Raw genomic sequence first — 17,855 nt, 5'->3', positions numbered from 1 at the left:
AAAACATTAAGTTGTTCATTGTTCAGTTGTACATGAAGCAATAAGGGCTACTCTTTGCATTCAGAGTGCCCTTCTGTTCTCAGAAGGTCTCAAAGACACTGAAACTAATTGCTGTCATTCCTACAAGTATTTCTAGCTTTAACCAAAACAATAGCATCCTTTGATGCCACTGGGTGGGTGCAATAGGCTTCAGAAACAGGGGCTTTTCCAGTTCTGGAAAGAGCCTGTTACCTCCATAAGGATAGACCTCTCTCCTAGAATCGCTTCTGGAGAGGCCAAGGTTAAGGAGGTAAGCAGTGACACAGGGGGTGTGGCAAGAAGATGGCACAGGATACATTTCCCAGGAAAGTACTATCTTAGTTTTCTCCCTTTTTGGTCTTGTGATTGGCTGTGGGTTTCTGCTTGGTAGTAAACAGAGAGACTTGATTGCTTTGTAAAGGTCAGCCCTGTCACCAAACCTCTCCATTTACTTGAGTTGCATTTGATTTCATGTTTGTTGAAAAATGGTTCAATGGCTATGATGTCAGCCTCAAGTTTCTTGGGCTTATCAGCCTTGTGTCTTTGAGATGGAACTCAGGAAACGCTCCTCTTTGGTGGAGACCAGGTCAACCTTGTTTATAGCTCTACCTCCAGTGTCTATAGGGCCTAGTGTACTCTGTTAGTTCAATGCATGAACCAGAAGGAACTGGACTCTACACCCAGAGTGTCCCCCAACCCATGCCTGGAGAAATCCCATGTTCTGCCCCAAGGGCAGACTACCCTTGTGGTTTTGAACTGAGTCCTGGCAGTTCCTGTCTTTGCTCTGTGGTTTCACATGCTGCTCTCTAAAAGCTAATGTGTTCAGCTTCTCATTTATCAATACTGGGGAATGATACCTCTCACTTGAGCTAATGCTTATAAAATAGCCTCTATGTGCTGATAGTTATCATTTTGGCTTTTAAATCTGTGCATTAAGTGAGTTCTCAAGGCTAGAATACCTCCCCCAAGGATAAGTCTGTGTTGGAAGGAGCAGTTAAAGTATGCGCTTTTATTTTTCATATACTATACTCTCCTGTACTCAGTCAAGTGGATCATGCTCCTGGACCTCCCAGTGTACTGGAAACGATTTGCAGTTTTGCACAGTTATAAGCATAGAGTTCTGCTTGCTTGCACCAGCACAAAGCATACCCTGAGCCCTTCCCCTGGCATTAAGTTGCTCTATTTCTATCCAGTTCAGTCCAAAACTTAGGATGGGTTAAGCACCAGCATATGATGCTGTTTATATTAGTTTGTCATGAAAAGGGGATTTTTGAATTAAATGTCGATAACCCAGCTCCTTCTTAAATCTTTTTATCAGCTTTTTCATTCCTGCACCCTGGCATAATGACACAGGTATTACGTAAACATGGCACCTCTGAGGGCTGCTTATAAAGATCCGGGAGAAAAGATAAATATGTGATGATGCACTGATATCCTGAAATATGAGCTGCAGGTTTGTATTTTCTTTGTGGCATCGGATATTGGTTTTCGTGCTTTATTGACCTGGCAGGGAGAGAGCTGATGAAACACCGAAGAACTTTACACTTTTTTTTCTTTTAAACCTCTCTGTCTACATGGAGAAATCTGAACATTGAATCACAGAGCCAGAAAGACTGATGGGGCTAGCCACTCATGTCTTTGCAGAGCCCAAATCAGATTCAGCCCTCAGAAGTAAAAATACACACCTCACCTTCCCAATGGAAAAAAGGAATTGCAATTGGGCTTGTTGCAGAGTCGCTCCCAGGCAAATGGAGGAGTTGGACTCTGAACTGTGACAGTCCTGTTCAATAAGAAGCTGGTGTCCTCAGTGACCTGCGTCAAGGTCGGCAGGATTAGAGTGAGTTTGTATTCGGTTAATCACTCTTTCCCTTCTGTCAGGGTCTTTGTCAGTACTGTGTTGCTTGGGAACATCAGCAACAAGAATCCTCCGGAATGCTAATGTTAAAGACATTTAGGTTTAGGGCAGAGCGAGCCAGACATCTCTTCCTGCGTGGCAGAAATCTGGCATCTTGCAGAGCATTGTCTCTAGAGGAAGTCATTTTATAATTCTGTCCCCTGGGCTTAACACCTTCAAATAAGCTTCTAAACCAAAGATCCAGCAAATATAAAAGTCCCTGGCCTTAAAAAAAAAAAAAAAAGAAAGAAAAAACTTTTGCATAATCATAAAAATAGAATCACTGATAGATGGCCACCTTGAGGTGTGAAGTAAGTCGCACTCAGGGACAACATGACATGTTCCAGGTTTTTTAAAGAATTGTGATGAAATATACATCACATAAAATTTACCATTCTAACCATTTTTAAGTGTACTGTTCAGTGGCAGTGAGTGCATTCACATTGTTACATAACCATCAACAGCATCCATCCATCCCCAGAACTTTTTCATCATCCCAAAGGGAAACTCTGTCCTGCTGAGCGCTAACTCCCTACCCCTGGCAACCACCATTCTACTTTCAGTCTCTGTGAATTTGACTAGGGATGTCATATAAGTGGATGTTCCCAAGCTTTTTATAATATTTTGGGAGATGTTTGATCTGACTTCCATCTAAGAAAACTTTTACAGGAGGAAACGATGGTCTTGGGCTGATTGTCACAAACAGTTTTCCTGATTGTCAGGTTTTCCACTATTTTGCATCATAGTGGTGTGTATGGCGGATGCCTTGTTCTTTAGCCTTCATAGAACTATAGCCAAGTGGAAACAAATGAAACAGATCTTCACCTCCCAGTCAGATGTGTTGCCAAACAGGAGCTATAACTACTTAGTGTAGTTTTACATTTTAATGAAGCATATTAATTTGTAAGTTTTTTTCTCACTTGATTCTCACCGTCCTATGAGGTATTTGCTTAGTCCCATTTTAATGATGAGAAACTGTGGCTCAGTTCAAATTGTATAGGGCTACAAAACTCATCAACAGCAGAATCGGGACTTTGGCCGCCAGTTTTCAATTTTAAAAGTGCAGTGCCTTCCACCATAACACACTGTGCACAATTATCACCTCTCTGGAGGTCCATGCAATACCAGCCCTCAGAAAAGAGAGGCTCCTCCAAATGTATCCCTGACTGTCCATGCTCTCCCTCACTAGCTTGGAAACACATGGAAACCCTTGGCCTGACAAACCAGCCTCCAAAGTCTTGGTGTGGACTGAAGGCCTGACTCTCTGTCACTGATGGCCCAGTTTAGGGCTTCGTCCAGCACCGTCCAATAGAAATATGTGAGCCACAAATGTAAGCCACATATGTAAAAGAAACAGGTGAAGTTACTTAAGAATACATTTTAGGGACTTCACTGGCAGTCTGGTGGGTTAAGACCCCACACTTCCAATGCATTGGGTTTGGGTTCAATCCCTAGTTGGGGAACAAAGATTCTACATGCCATGGGGTGCAGCCAAAAAAAAAAATGCATTTTACTTAACCTCATATCTTCAAATTATTTCAATATGCAATCAGTTTAAAAATTAATGAGCTATATTACTTTTTTGTTATTGTCAAGTTTTTTGTTGTTGTTACTAAGTACCCATTTTACACTTTTAAGCAATCTCAAGCCAGATGCTAAAATTTTATCAGAGGTATCTGATGTGAATTGAGATTTCATAAAAATTTCCAGTTGAAACAGTAGATTGTTGTAGCTGAAGGTGTCTCACATATATGGAAAAGTTTTCTTATAGCTGAATTGAGTATCAGTTTTAAAATTTAATTAAAAAGAAGGAAAATTTAAAATTCAGTCCCTCCATTGCACAGGCCACATTTCAAATGCTCATAAGCTACATGTGGCGAGTGGCCACCACCCTGGACAGCACTGGTTAGGTGAGCAGCTAAGGCTGCCCCAGACTGGGCCCAGAAGCACTGGACTAGACAGGGGTCAGCAGCCTTTTCCCTAAAAGGCCAGATAGCAAATATTTTCACCTCTGCAAACCACATGGTGTCTGTTGAAACTACCCAAGTCTACTCTGATATCATGAGAGCAGCCACAGAGTGAATGAGTATGACTGTTCCAATAAAATTTTATTTTACAGAACAAGCCCCAGGCCACATAGTTTGCCCACTGCTGGACTAAAGCATTTGTTCTGCTGCTTCACCCATGCTGTGAGAGTCTAGAACACAGCTTGCTCTAGCCTCTAGTTTTCTGAGATGAGGTTGTTAAAACCTGGCTCCATTGTATCCCCTTTCCAGTGTGTAATTACAACTTTGGCATCACTTGGTGTGAAGACTGCAATGCACCGGAGTCCTGGGTGATGTTTCATCTTTGAGACACACTCTTCGGGGGGCTCCTTGTGCATAGGGAGGCAATTGCTTCACAGTGCTTTGAGGTCTGTGTATTGACAATGGAGAAAACTTGGGGTAAAAAAAGCCAATAAAAGCATTATGGGTGATGTGAATAATGTGTGAAACTCCCAGGAACACCAGGGTATACCACCCTCTATGCTCTCTCCACACAGCCAGAGAGAGGCAGGAATCATGCCCACTTCACAGGTGGAAACATATACAATAATCATGTTAAATCAGACGGACAGATATTTCTCCATGGTTATGATATTATGTGGCATGCATTCATTTTGATGTTAAAGGCAGAAGTAGTCATATCATCAGGGAATAAATCCATCCAGACTAGGTAATACTTATTGCAAAGCAATGGTCCCCACCTTTCACATCATGATGTTTGAAAATGGTATCGGTACTAATGGAGAAGAGAAAGGGACAGGAAGGGAGGGGTTAGAAGAAAGATAACACCCCATGGTTCTTTAGGGAGGGGGAAATATAGGAGTCTGGCCTTGCAGGGATCTCTGAAGCTCAGCAACTGGGGGAAGGGGCAGTTAAGTGAAAATCAGTCATAGTTTGGGGTTCTGTTGAACCTAACTCTTCAGGTCCAAAACTTTCTCCGGCAAGAATGATGTTCAGGTGGTGGTGGTGGTCATTTAATAATCCCTTAACATACTCAGGAGTTTTGACTTGGGGGTTACCTTTTCTAAAATCAGGGTTTGAGGCTGAACTGAATTAAGTATCTTGATCATGAGTGGTCACATTTGCAAAGTACAAGGTGATGAAACTCCTTGGTTTTTCCAGGCACATTATGCAACTCTGCCTTGCCTCAAGTTCTGCGGCTCTATTAAATGTTCAGTGCTGCGAGCAAGTGGGAAAGATCTGCATCCCCATGATGGGTTTTTTTTTTTTTTTTTTTTGACTACAGAGATAATTATTTGGGGTAGCTATTCTGATGATGGCTCACACAGAGGCTCAGCCCTGCAGCGCAGAGCTGTCTCTAATCGTGATTGCCTGTAATGATGATTACCCCAAACTCTGGAATTATAACAATAGATTTTACAAAGTTAGAGCATAATTACTCCGCCGTTCCATATGTGAACACAGTTTAAACATCTTTGATCTTTTGAATGATATCAGACTTTTGTTCTTCATCTTCTGAAATAGTGAAGTTCAAAGGCAGTGGCTCCAAACCATCCCTCTTTGTTCTTCATAGTGAGGTCAGGTTTATTAAAGCAGTTCACCTGTTAGAGAAATAAGGGCTGAACTTGGGTGGAGAAGAAAGAGTACAGGCTTGTGGTGTTCAGATCCCAGTTCTGCCACCTGGAAGCCACATGGCAGGAGAAAGTCTCTAGCCTCTCAGAGACTCAGATCCCTTATCTGTAAACACCTACCTGGCTGAATCGTTGTGAGTCTTAGAAATGAATATAAAGCACCTAATTGGTGCCTCACACCGATAGGCAGTCAGTGAAGCGTTTTCACCACCACCATCATTGTCATCACCTTCACCACCATCATCAATCCTGTTATTGATTCTCTGGCTTTAACATCTTCACAGTCCTTCTGAGTCTATGGATTTTGCAGCCTTCACTTTACATAAAAGTTAGTTTGAAGCTGGTGGTCTTCATCTAACTTAAGGATGAAGCTTTATGAGAAATTAGTGTTAAAGACGGAGAAGGCAATGGCACCCCACTCCAGTACTCTTCCCTGGAAAATCCCATGGACAGAGGAGCCTGGTAGGCTGCAGTCCATGGGGTTGCTGAGGGTTGGACATGACTGAGCGACTTCCCTTTCACTTTTCACTTCCATGCATTGGAGAAGGAAATGGCAACCCACTCCAGTGTTCTTGCCTGGAGAAGTGCAGGGACGGGGGAGCCCGATGGGCTGCCGTCTGTGGGATTGCACAGAGTCGGACACGACTGAAGCGACTTAGCAGCAGCAGCCGTGTTAAAGAGGAAAGAAGAAACAGGCCCTCTAAAAATGGAACATTCTGGTCTTGGCTCCATCTGGTCCTGAGCAAGTGAATGAATACCTTCCTCACCCTCTGCTGAAGTGGTTCTCAGGTTTTAGCTTGTGTTTGAGTAAGATCCCAAACTCCCTGTATGTCACAGTGCGAGTGTAACATGGGCTGGAATTGACCCAGGATTTAGCATTTTTAGGAGCATCTCTGGTGATTCTGAGATATGGTTCAAAGACTCTCTGTTTTGTCCTGTCCCCTCCAGTTGAGAAACTTTTGGATGTATGTGTCTTTGAGTGAATTTGTGTTTTAAAACCTCCACTTCTGGATGGCCCTTCTCAGATGGCCACAACAAGCAGAACAGTCCTGATTTGCTTGAGAGCAAAGAAAGCGACAGCTGCAGAGCCCTTGATCATCTCGGTGTCTGGGCTTGAGTGTCCCGCCACCCCCAGCACCATCACCCACGTGACTGAATCCAGCGTCTGTCGGTCGCCCACAGGCTGACGCTATCTTAGTGAGCTAACTCTGGTGTCTGCCCTGCGATGGCTCATTCAGGAGCTGCTGGAATGATCAATGAGGCTGGGCAGCCAGGCCCTCCTCCGGCTGCCGGTGAATCAGCCTCTGGCTGCCTTGGCCCTTTGCTTTCAACACAGAGCAGGAAGCACTTGAGCTGAGCACAGTCAGGCTGACTCGAGTCTGGCTAATGGCTTTTCTGTGTCATGCATTGTCCTTGGTCCCATGCATTTCCATGCGTGAGTGGGTTGGAGCTCCTGGAGATGGTCCAGGAATAGATATCCCTTCTGCATCCCCGCCCCTGACTAAAGCCCTGGACAGCATTTTGGTTTAAGGGTATCCGCTTCAGAAGTGGGGTCAACACTTTAAAAAAAACATTGAAGTTGTCAACTCAAGAAAAATTCGCAACCTAAAAGATGTGTTAAATTGTATTTGCGGAGCTTACTGAGAACTAGAGAGAGCTCTGAGAAGGGAGGAGCCAGGATATATAGGAGTTTTGGCTGGGGGAAAAAACACCACATAGTCAAACAGTAAAAAAAAAAAAAAAAAATACCATGTAGCAGTAAAAGATATGTTAATCACACACACACACAAAAACCATACATCTCAAGGTAATGATTTTAGTGCTTTTTTTTTTTTTTCCATGAATGGGAAGGTTCATGAGTCTAGGTTCTCTGAAATGTTTCCTTAGGTATGCATCAGGGCCAGTGTCCAAAACACAGAATGTTACCTGTTTTTCTCCATCCTGAATTCTGCTCAGGGCTCAACACTGAGGCTTGTTGTGGGTTGGAGTCAAGAGGCTACAGTGGCTTATGGCATGATGGCAGACAAATAGTCTTTGTTTACTGTAATGGCAGCAACGTTCTCTTTCCACAAGGTGGAAATCAGATAACACAGAGTTAACCATTTTAAAGTCAATTCAGCAGCATCAAGTACATTCACCACGTTGTACGACCACCACCTCTAACCAGATCCAGACCTTTCATCACCCCAGATGGAAACCTCGTACTCACTGAATTGGTTGGCTCGGGCTGCCATAGCAAACACCACAGGATGGGTGGCTTAACCAACCAGCATTGTAAGGGCTGACAGTTGTGGATGGTGGAAATCAAAGATCAAGTGTCAATAGTCAGGGTTGGTTCCCTCTGGGAAGGCTGGGAGGGAAGGATCTCTTCTGGGTCAGTCCTTGGCTTGTAAATGGCCATCCTCCTGCATCACTTCACCACATCTTCTTCCCTGAGGGTCTCTATGTCCATCTTGCCCCTTGGGGGCTTCCTAGGTGGCACTAGTGGTAAAGAACCCATCTGCCAATGCAGAAAACGTAAGAGACCTGGGTTCAGTCCCTGGGTCAGGAAGATCCCCTGAAGGAGGAAATAACAGCCCACTCCAGTACTCTTTGCCTGGAGAATCCCATGGACAGCAGAGCCTGCCAGGCTACAGTCCATAGGGTCACAAAGGGTCAGACACGACCAAAGCAACTTAGCACGCACATAAGGAAACCAGCCCTGTTGGATTGGTGCCCATCCCAGTGACCTCATTTTAATTTGATTGCCTCTGTGAGGAGCCTGTCTCCAAATAAGGTCATATTCTGAAGTACTGGGACTTGCATTTGACTTTTGGGAAACACTATTCAACTGGTTAACAGCCATGAAGCAGTATCAGTACTTCCTTCCTTTTTATGGCAGAGTAATATTCCCTTGAAAGTAAACATGTTTTCTTTGAACACCAAGCACAAAGCAACTTCTAGTGAAATCTCCATCCCCCGGGCAGCTGGGCATTGTGTCCTAGGCTCGTGTGCCTATCCACATAAGGTGGAGTGTTGATCTCACAGGTGTAACCTTTTTCTCACTGTCTTCCTCCTGGAAAGAGGGTTAGTTAGTCTTTATGAGCAAAGGAAAGAGGACGTACTAAGGGGAAGCCAAGACAAGCTTCTAATCCCAAAATGTGTTTAAAAATACATTTTATCTTTGATTTCCTTTCTCCTCTCACTCCCTTCATCCTCAGCACAGACATAGATACATTAAAAGCATTTTAAATGCACACCCTTCTGGGGAGGAGCGTGGCACAGGAAGCTCTGCCCTTTGAGAAGAGCCAGACTCTGACTGCTCTTTCCATTGTCATGGTGACTGGGCCTGGTCCCTTGGGCTGACCTCACACCAGAGTCTTTTCCATTCTCCTCACACTCCCCTCCCTGCACCTGCCTCAGAATAAAACAGGGACCTTCAGACATGTGAGTCCTCTCAGCTTTAGAACTGACTGCACTGTTGGTTTGTACATTTCACCTTGCCCCCTTAATTTAAAATCTATTTCTCTTATGCACATAGACAGGAGACCTGCATCCCTGCTGACCTTGGCTCTTTGGGGATAACCCAGAGCCATCATTAGCTAGCTGCAGACTCAGGTCCCTTCCTCCCATCCCATGGGCCTCGATGATGCTGACACTGTGTTGTTTCACACTGAATCTGCAAGAAGGACCACAGCAGGGTCTCATCACCCTGCCTTCTGATTCTGAGCAGACTTCATGCAAAAGTTGTTTTACTCCCTCCTTCGCCTCTCTCTCTCTTTCTCTTCTTTTCCCCTCCATTAAATTAGCTTTTGTCACTTCGGAAGTTCACTGGGTGAAGAGATGCATGCTGGCTCCAGGGTTTTCAGAGAGGCAAGAAAGAGACTGGAACAGCTCAAAACAGCAGACAGCATGGAAAATATTCACATTACGTGTTGTTCTATTTTATCACTTTCATATACGCACATGTGGCTCCAGGGCCCTCAGGCTAGAAGGCCACACACTGTTAGTGGAATTGGTTGAAAAGGATTTATACTGTATAGATTTTCTCCCTTGTGGACGAGCCTAATGGTGGGTTCACAGTTTCCACTCAAGGGGGAGTCTGGGCATCTGGATTTTTTTTTTTAAGCTTCCAGGTCATTTTAATGTCCATCCAACTTTGAGAACCACTATTCTAGAGGACAGAGACCTCCAGAAGAGTTTTAACACTTTGAGAGAGGCAGCAAAAGAAACAGGTGACATCTAATCCTCTGTGCCCAGCAATGCAGTTAATTAGGCAGAAAGAATGGACAGAAATAACACACCCTTGTCTGTCTTGTGCCAAGCAAAATAGGAATTTAGCTCCACCTAACCCTGTAAGGCCAGTGTGAAAAGGGAGATTCCAGCGTGCCCACCTCCCTGCTACTAACTATGGTTGGTTGATTGGCTGCCAAACCTTGAAGACCGTCACTCCCCTGGTGAACATTCGCCAAGGTGATGCAAAATGTTCACAGGAACAAGCCGTTTCTGCATTCTACTCACAATTAGTTCTCCTCCTTATTCCTGAGGAAAAGTAACATCAGGCCCACGTGCTTGCTTGCTTTTCTCAACAGAAAGTGCTGATGCCATGAGTTGCTTGCAGCACCGTCGTTGGGAGGGGTTGTCATTAAAAGTGAGTAGTGGGGCTGACCTGTCTGCATCGGTGTGTTTTGTAGTACAGAATCGGACAGCTGTACATGATCAGCAAGCACAGCCACGAACAGAGTGACCGAGGAGAAGGGGTGGAGGTCGTCCAGAATGAACCCTTCGAGGACCCTCACCATGGCAATGGACAGTTCACAGAGAAGCGAGTATATCTCAACAGGTAAGTCCTGGCAGCTGGCGCTCCACCTCCAGGCACCCTCCCTGCCCAGGAATCCCTCCCATCTGGCCTCATGGCACTCAGTAGAGGCTGTGACTGTCTGGGATGAAAAGGTGAGTTAGAAAGTCTTCATATCCGCCCTCCAAAACCACCAGTCTAGTTGCTTCCCCCTGCATTCTGCAAAATAGTCCTCAAATGCATTTTCATCAGGAGAAACTTTCCTCTTACCATTCGCAACCCTTCCACCACATGTTAGGATGAAATCAGATCTTAAGGATTAAAGGATTGTCTTCTCCCTTGGATCTGGGATTAGCAGAAGGAAAGAGGCAGCTTTGCCTGTAAGTTGTAGAGAAGTAAGTGCTGAAGATAGTCGTGTACCAATGGGGTCTTAACTCAGTAAGATCTCCACTTCCTGTTGGTGGAAGTGTCCCCAAAGGGAATTGACAAAACTAACAGTCACCTGTGACCAAAGTAAGATACAGTGTGTGGGTGGTTTCTATCTCTCAACCACTTGAGAAACTTTATAACTTTTCCTGCAGCAGAATTAGAAGTGGCCAGCTGTCTCAGTCATGTCTGTTTTCTCTATCAAAATATTCATATTTATCTTAATGGAGAGTAATAAACATGAGTAAGAGGGAAATTTGTTATTAATAGGATATCTGGACTTTCAGTAATAATTCCATTCTTCCCAAGGTGAAGGATGTCATCTCTCCTTTGGAAGGGTAAAAATTCAAGGATGATCAACCAGCACTGATCAGGACTGCCATTTCTGTTTTGCAAAATACATTTTTTAATCTTTTCTGTTTTCTCATCACTAATGACATAATTGATTACTGGGGCTTGTCTGATCTTCTCCCTACCTTACACTCCCTTCTAGGTCATTTTCTTCCTTTTACTTTACTGGGTCAGAACATTTGTAGTCACATGCCATATGGGGTATATTTTCTTAAAACTAACAGTCTATGTTAGTGAACCAGTGTGTGACCATTCTGGTCTTTGCTATCCTCTCCATGAATACTCTACTACCATCTATGGCCTCCTTGTTAGCCCATTTCTCATTATTCAGAAAGCACTACCAACATAATAGTTGGACTGTGTCCCCATTTTATCCACTGACACTTGTGAATATTTCTCCATTCTCAGTGCTTTGACCACAAACAGATGTTCCTGAGAGAGCCATATTTGGAGTCTCTCATTCTTGCATGACCTCCACCCTCCAACAGGCTGAAGGGGACTATTTCTTCTTGACGGGAGTGTTTGTGTTCTGTCAGTAGAGTGTTTGGAAATCTCTCAGGTCAATATCCTGACACTGAAGGCCTTGGGCTGATTAACCAACACATTTTAATCAGCCCAAGGATGCAGTACCAGGGAATTCCTGAGTCATGATGAAATGCAAATGAGATCTATCCTGTTCACCTATTAGTAGCTGTGAGTTCCCAGGATTTGGAACCAGTTCAGCCTGCAATCAGCCGTTGATTTGCAGGAGTAGCTGAGCTCCAAGTCTAGTCTGAGGATGGCTTCCTTCACAGAGAGGTTTCTCAATATGCTGCTTTGACATTCTTAGTGCTAAGGGTGTAAATAAAATATTGAGCATCACTCACCTCTGTAGAGCAAAGAGAAGTGAGGAGAGTGCGAGAAAATAGATAGAAACCTACAGAAAATTCCATTTCTCACCAGACAATTGCATTTTCCCAAGTTATTGCCTGGGGAATGTTCCCTATGTACGAAATTTAAGAAATTAGAAAACTTTATAACTTTTCCTGAAACAGAACAAGAGGTGTCCAGCTGTCTCTGTCATGTGTGTTTTCTTTATCAAAATATATGACATTTATTTTAAAGGAGAATAATAACCATTAGTAGGAGGGAAACTTGTTATAAATAGAATATCTGGACTTCCAGTAATAATAACTAAAAAGATTAATATAGACCTTCCCCCTGCACCTCGTATGACAAACACAGGGTGAAATATAACCATATAAAACTGAATTCAAACCAAAGAAAGGGAAATCCTCAGATACTACAAATAAAGAGACTCTAACAGGAGTGGAAAGCAGATGAGCTAATGCTAGGGAAGCTTGCGGATGTCAGAACTGAGTGTGGGCCCTGCCATCCAGGGGTCGGGGGTGTAATGCTCATAGGGTTAGTTGCTTAGTCGTATCCAACTCTTTGTGACCCCATGGACTGTAGCCCACCAGGCTCCTCTGTCCATAGGATTTCCCAGGCAAGAATAGTAGAGTGGTAGCCATTCCCTTCTCTGGGGATCTTCCCGACCCAAGGATTCAACCCGGGTCTCCCACATTGCAGGCAGATCCTTTACCTCCCATAAAGGGACAGGAAGTGAGGCCTCAGTGCCTGTAAATGGGGCATTTGATTAACAATCATGCAAAAGAAAAAAGTTTTTGACAAAGACTGAGAAAACTTACTACTCAGAGACGCACCCTGAAAGAACTGCTAGGACTTCCCTGGTGGTCCAGTGGCTGAGTCTCTGCTCCCAGTGCAGGGGCTGCTGCTAAGTCACTTCAGTCGTGTCTGACTCTGTGCGACCCCATAGACGGCAGCCCACCAGGCTCCCTGGGATTCTCCAGGCAAGAACACTGGAGTGGGTTGCCATTTCCTTCTCCAATGCATGAAAGTGAAAAGTGAAAAGTGAAAGTGAAGTTGCTCAGTCGTGTCCGACTCTTCACAACCCCATGGACTGCAGCCCACCAGGCTCCTCCGTCCATGGGACCCTCCAGGCAAGAGTACTGGAGTGGGGTGCCACCGCCTTCTCCCCCAGTGCAAGGGGCCCGGGTTCAATTTCTGGTCAGAAAACTAGATCCCACATGCTTCAATGAAGATCAAAGATTCTGCATACTGAAACCAAATAATTAAGTAATTGAAAGTACTACTGGACTTCCCTGGTGGTACAGTGGATAAGAATCAGCCTTCCAATGCAGGGGACACAGGTTCAATCTCTGGTCCATGAAGATTCCACATGCTGTGGAGCAACTAAGCCCGTGCACCACAGATACTGAGCCCATCTGTGCTCTAGAGCCAGCGAGTTGCAACTACTGAGCCCTCAAGCTGCAACTGGTGAGCTGGTGTGTCCTAGAGCCTGTGCTCTACAGCAGGAGAAGCCACTGCAATGGGAAGCCCACGCACCACAGTGAAGAGTAGCGCCTGCTTGCTACAACTAGAGAAAGCCTGAACGCAGCAGTGAAGACCCAGTGTAGCCACAAAAAGTACTAATGAAGGCTGTATTTTTAAGTAAAAGGAAGTTGAAACCAAGAAGAATGAGGAGGGAATCTAGAAGAGATAGTAAATATCTGGACAAATCCGAATAAGCATAGAATGTTGCAAATATATGAATAACAAGTAATTGGAAATATACGCATGGAATTTAAATAATTCAGATAACAATAACAGAAGATGTTCGGTTCAGTTCAGTTCAGTTGCTCAGTCGTGTCCGACTCTTTGCAACCCCATGGACTGCAGCATGCCAGGCCTCCCTGTCCATAACCAGCTCCTGGAGTTTACCCAAACTCATGTCCATTGAGTCGGTAGGCATAGTAAAAACGAAATGCTGTTATTTGCTAATATTATCTAGAAAGAGGAAAGACATGCTTATTAATTTTAAAAATGTAAAGCAACTATGCCTATTCAAAATGTAAAAGTAACCTCTAAAAGAATAGTAAAATAATATGTTTTGGTCATGCACGGTTTTAGAAAGCATGATCAATCCAATAGAAGGCAGAGGAAGAACAAAGAGAAGTCTACAAAAACGTATGGTAAATAGAAAACATAAGTTGTGTTTGTCAGATGATAAATCAAAATATATCACTAATCACAATAATGTGTTAAATCCTAAACCTGAACCTAGCTCAAAAAAGATATGGCAACACTAACAAAATCACAAGTGCCCTGAAGTTATAATGGGAGATTTTAACCTACTTCTTTAATAAACTGATAGAGCAAGTAGACAACTTACTAATAACAAGCATAAAGAAGATATAAACAACTGAATTACAAGCTTGACCTAGTGGATATTAATAGACCATGGAACCAACATGCCTTTCAAACACACATGAAAGTATATAAAAACTGAATACAAAGTAGGCCAGAAACCAGTCTCAAATACTAGAAAATTGATATCATGTAGGTGCTATTGGCTGATTTCAAAGCATGACAATAAGAAATTGCTAAAACAATAAGTGTATGACCTAAATCAAATCCCTTATGACTATACAGTGGAAGTGAGAAATAGATTTAAGGGACTAGATCTGACAGACAGAGTGCCTGATGAACTATGGATAGAGGTTCATGACATTGTACAGGAGACAGCAATCAAGACCATCCCCAAGAAAAAGAAATGCAAAAAAGCAAAATGGCTGTCTGAGGAGGCCTTACAAATAGCTGTGAAAAGACGGGAAGTGAAAAGCAAAGGAGAAAAGGAAAGGTATACCCATTTGAATGCACAGTTCTGAAGATTAGCAAGGAGAGATAAAAAAGCCTTCCTCAGTGATCAATGCAAAGAAATAGAGGAAAACAATAGAATGGGAAAGACTAGCAATCTCTTCAAGAAAATTAGAGATACCAAGGGAACGTTTCATGCAAAGATGGGCTCAGTGAAGGACAGAAATGGTAGGGACCTAACAGAGAAGCAGAAGATATTAAGAAGAGGTGGCAAGAATACACAGAAGAACTGTACAAAAAAGAGCTTCACGACCCAGATAATCACGATGGTGTGATCACTGACCTAGAGCCAGACATCCTGGAATGTGAAGTCAAGTGGGCCTTAGGAAGCATCACAACAAACAAAGCTAGTGGAGGTGACAGAATTCCAGCTGAGCTATTTCAAATCCTGAAAGATGATGCTGTGAAAGTACTGCACTCAATATGCCAGCATATGAGTGGAAAACTCAGCAGTGGCCACAGGACTGGAAAAGGTCAGTTTTCATTCCAATCCCAAAGAAAGGCGATGCCAAAGAATGCTCAAACTACCGCACAATTGCACTCATCTCACCAAGCCAGGCATCAGCAATACGTGAACTGTGAACTTCGAGATGTTCAAGCTGGTTTTAGAAATGGCAGAGGAACCAGAGATCAAATTCCCAAATCCAATGGATCATCAAAAGCAAGAGAATTCCAGAAAACATCTATTTCTGCTTTATTGACTATGCCAAAGCCTTTGACTGTGTGGATCACAATAAACTGGAAAATTCTGAAAGAGATGGGAATACCAGACCACCTGACCTGCCTCTTGAGAAACCTGTATGCAGGTCAGGAAGCAACAGTTAGAATTGGACATGGAACAACAGACTGGTTCCAAATAGGAAAAGGCTGTATATTGTCACCCTGATTATTTAACTTATATGCAGAGTACATCATGAGAAATGCTGGGCTGGAGGAAGCACAAGCTGGAATCAAGATTGCTGGGAGAAATATTAATAACCTCAGATATGCAGATGACACCACCCTTATGGCAGAAAGTGAAGAAGAACTGAAAAGCCTCTCGATGAAAGTGAAAGAGGAGAGTGAAAAAGTTGGCTTAAAGCTCAACATTAAGAAAACTAAGATCATGGCATCCTGTCCCATCACTTCATGGCAGATAGATGCGGAAACAGTGGCTGACTTTATTTTGGGGGGCTCCAAAATCACTGCAGATGGTGATTGCAGCCATGAAATTAAAAGATGCTTACTCCTTAGAAGGAAAGTTATGACCAACCTAGACAGCATATTAAAAAAACAGACATTACTTTGCCAACAAAGGTCCATCTAGTCAAAGCTATTGTTTTTCCAGTGGTCAGGTATGGATGTGAGAGTTGGACTGTGAAGAAAGCTGAGTGCCAAAGAATTGATGCTTTTGAACTATGGTGTTGGAAGAGACTCTTGAGAGTCCCTTGGACTGCAAGGAGATCCAACCAGTCCATCTTAAAGGAAATCAGTCCTGGGTGTTCATTGAAAGGACTGATGTTGAAGCTGAAACTCCACTACTTTGGCCACCTGATGCAAAGAGCTGACTCATTGGAAAAGACCCTGATGCTGGGAAAGATTGAGGGCAGGAGGAGAAGGAGACGACAGAGGATGAGATGATTGGATGGCATCATCAACTCAATGGACATGGGTTTGGGTGGACTCTGGGAGTTGGTGATGGACAGGGAGGCCTGGTGTGCTGCGGTTCATGGGGTCTCAAAGAGTCGGACACGACTGAGCGACTGAACTGAACTAAAAACAATAAGTGAACTCCCACAACATATAGAAATATAAACGTTTCTAAGCATTTAATGGGTTGAAAATGTCAGATAAGATACTTAATTTCCCAGCCACCTTTGCAGCTAGGGATGACATGTAACCTAGTTCAGCCAATGAGATGTGAGATTTTCCTCCATGATTAAAAAGGGTAAGATATTCAAGGTGTTTCTAAGAAAGGGGATGAGGAACACATGGTGATGGCTGAGAAGGCAACAAGTAGTGCCTACTACATGAATCTTGATAACAAAACTGAGCAATAACATTACAAAGAGAAACTTACAGATCAATTTCAATTAAGAATGTAGACATGAAAATCCTACATGAAACTTTAGCTAATCAAATACTTCAGAGTATAGTACTCTTGCCTGGAAAATCCCATGGACAGAGGAACCTGGTAGGCTGCTGTCTATGGGGTCACATAGAGTCGGACAGGACTGAGCGACTTCACTTTCATTTTTCACTTTCATGTATTGGAGAAGGAAATGGCAGCCCACTCCAGTGTTCTTGCCTAGAGAATCCCAGGGAGGGCAGAGCCTGGTGGGCTGCCATCTATGGGACAGAGTTGGACACGACTGAAGAGCCTTAGCAGCATAATAGTAATAATAATTCATTACTTGATCAGATTTTGTTCATTAATATTAATATGAGAATTTGACAAGATTGCTGGGTATAAAATTCATAATAGAAAAATCAATAGCACTATTACACAATGGGAGCAATAAGTGGAAAAAATAAGTTTTAAAAATTCCGTTTATAAGAGAAAAGGAAACTTAAGGTACCCAGTAAAAAAATCTACAGATACACAAAATCTTTTTGGAGAAAATATGAACAATTAACAGAGGACATTTTTTAAAAACCTGCACAAATGAGAGTATTCATGAATGGGACATGCTGCATTATAAAGTTCCAATCAATTTTCAGGTCCGTTATAAATTTAAAGTAGATCTAATTAAAATGCCAACAAGGTTGTTTTTAGATAGAATTTAAGGATATAATCCTAAAATTCCCAGTTACTATAGCTTTATAAATAGTCTTGATGTCTGGTAGGGTAAGTCTCTCCTACTTACTGAACTTTTCCAAAATTCTTCATATGAATCTTAGGATTAGAAACCCCAGTGATGTGAAGAATACTGGACGAAGCCAAGGACATTTAACCTGGAAAAGCTATATTAGGGCATATAATGGTGTGATCAGGTGGAAGAATAATTAGGCCCATGTATTCTGTATGACCTCAAGAGGACCAATTAGACTAAGAC

The 17,855-nt window shown here is 43.1% G+C and overlaps 1 protein-coding gene across 3 annotated transcripts in view; it reads left to right on the top strand.

Annotated features, from left to right (window-relative positions):
• The window catches only part of PITPNC1 (phosphatidylinositol transfer protein cytoplasmic 1), a 268,917-nt gene that overhangs the window by 122,113 nt on the left and 128,949 nt on the right, over positions 1-17,855 (top strand). For 2 of the 3 annotated variants that reach the window (XM_027517737.1, XM_027517739.1), the window contains exon 2: positions 10,223-10,371. In XM_027517737.1, coding sequence (XP_027373538.1) covers positions 10,223-10,371 — 149 coding nt within the window. The remainder of the gene's footprint in view (positions 1-10,222; positions 10,372-17,855) is intronic. The other variant, XM_027517738.1, reaches the window with a different exon arrangement.

This window comes from Bos indicus x Bos taurus, chromosome 19 (genome assembly GCF_003369695.1).
Source record: "Bos indicus x Bos taurus breed Angus x Brahman F1 hybrid chromosome 19, Bos_hybrid_MaternalHap_v2.0, whole genome shotgun sequence".
Classification (NCBI taxonomy): Eukaryota; Metazoa; Chordata; class Mammalia; order Artiodactyla; family Bovidae; genus Bos; species Bos indicus x Bos taurus.
This window is presented reverse-complemented; position numbering and strand designations above follow the sequence as displayed.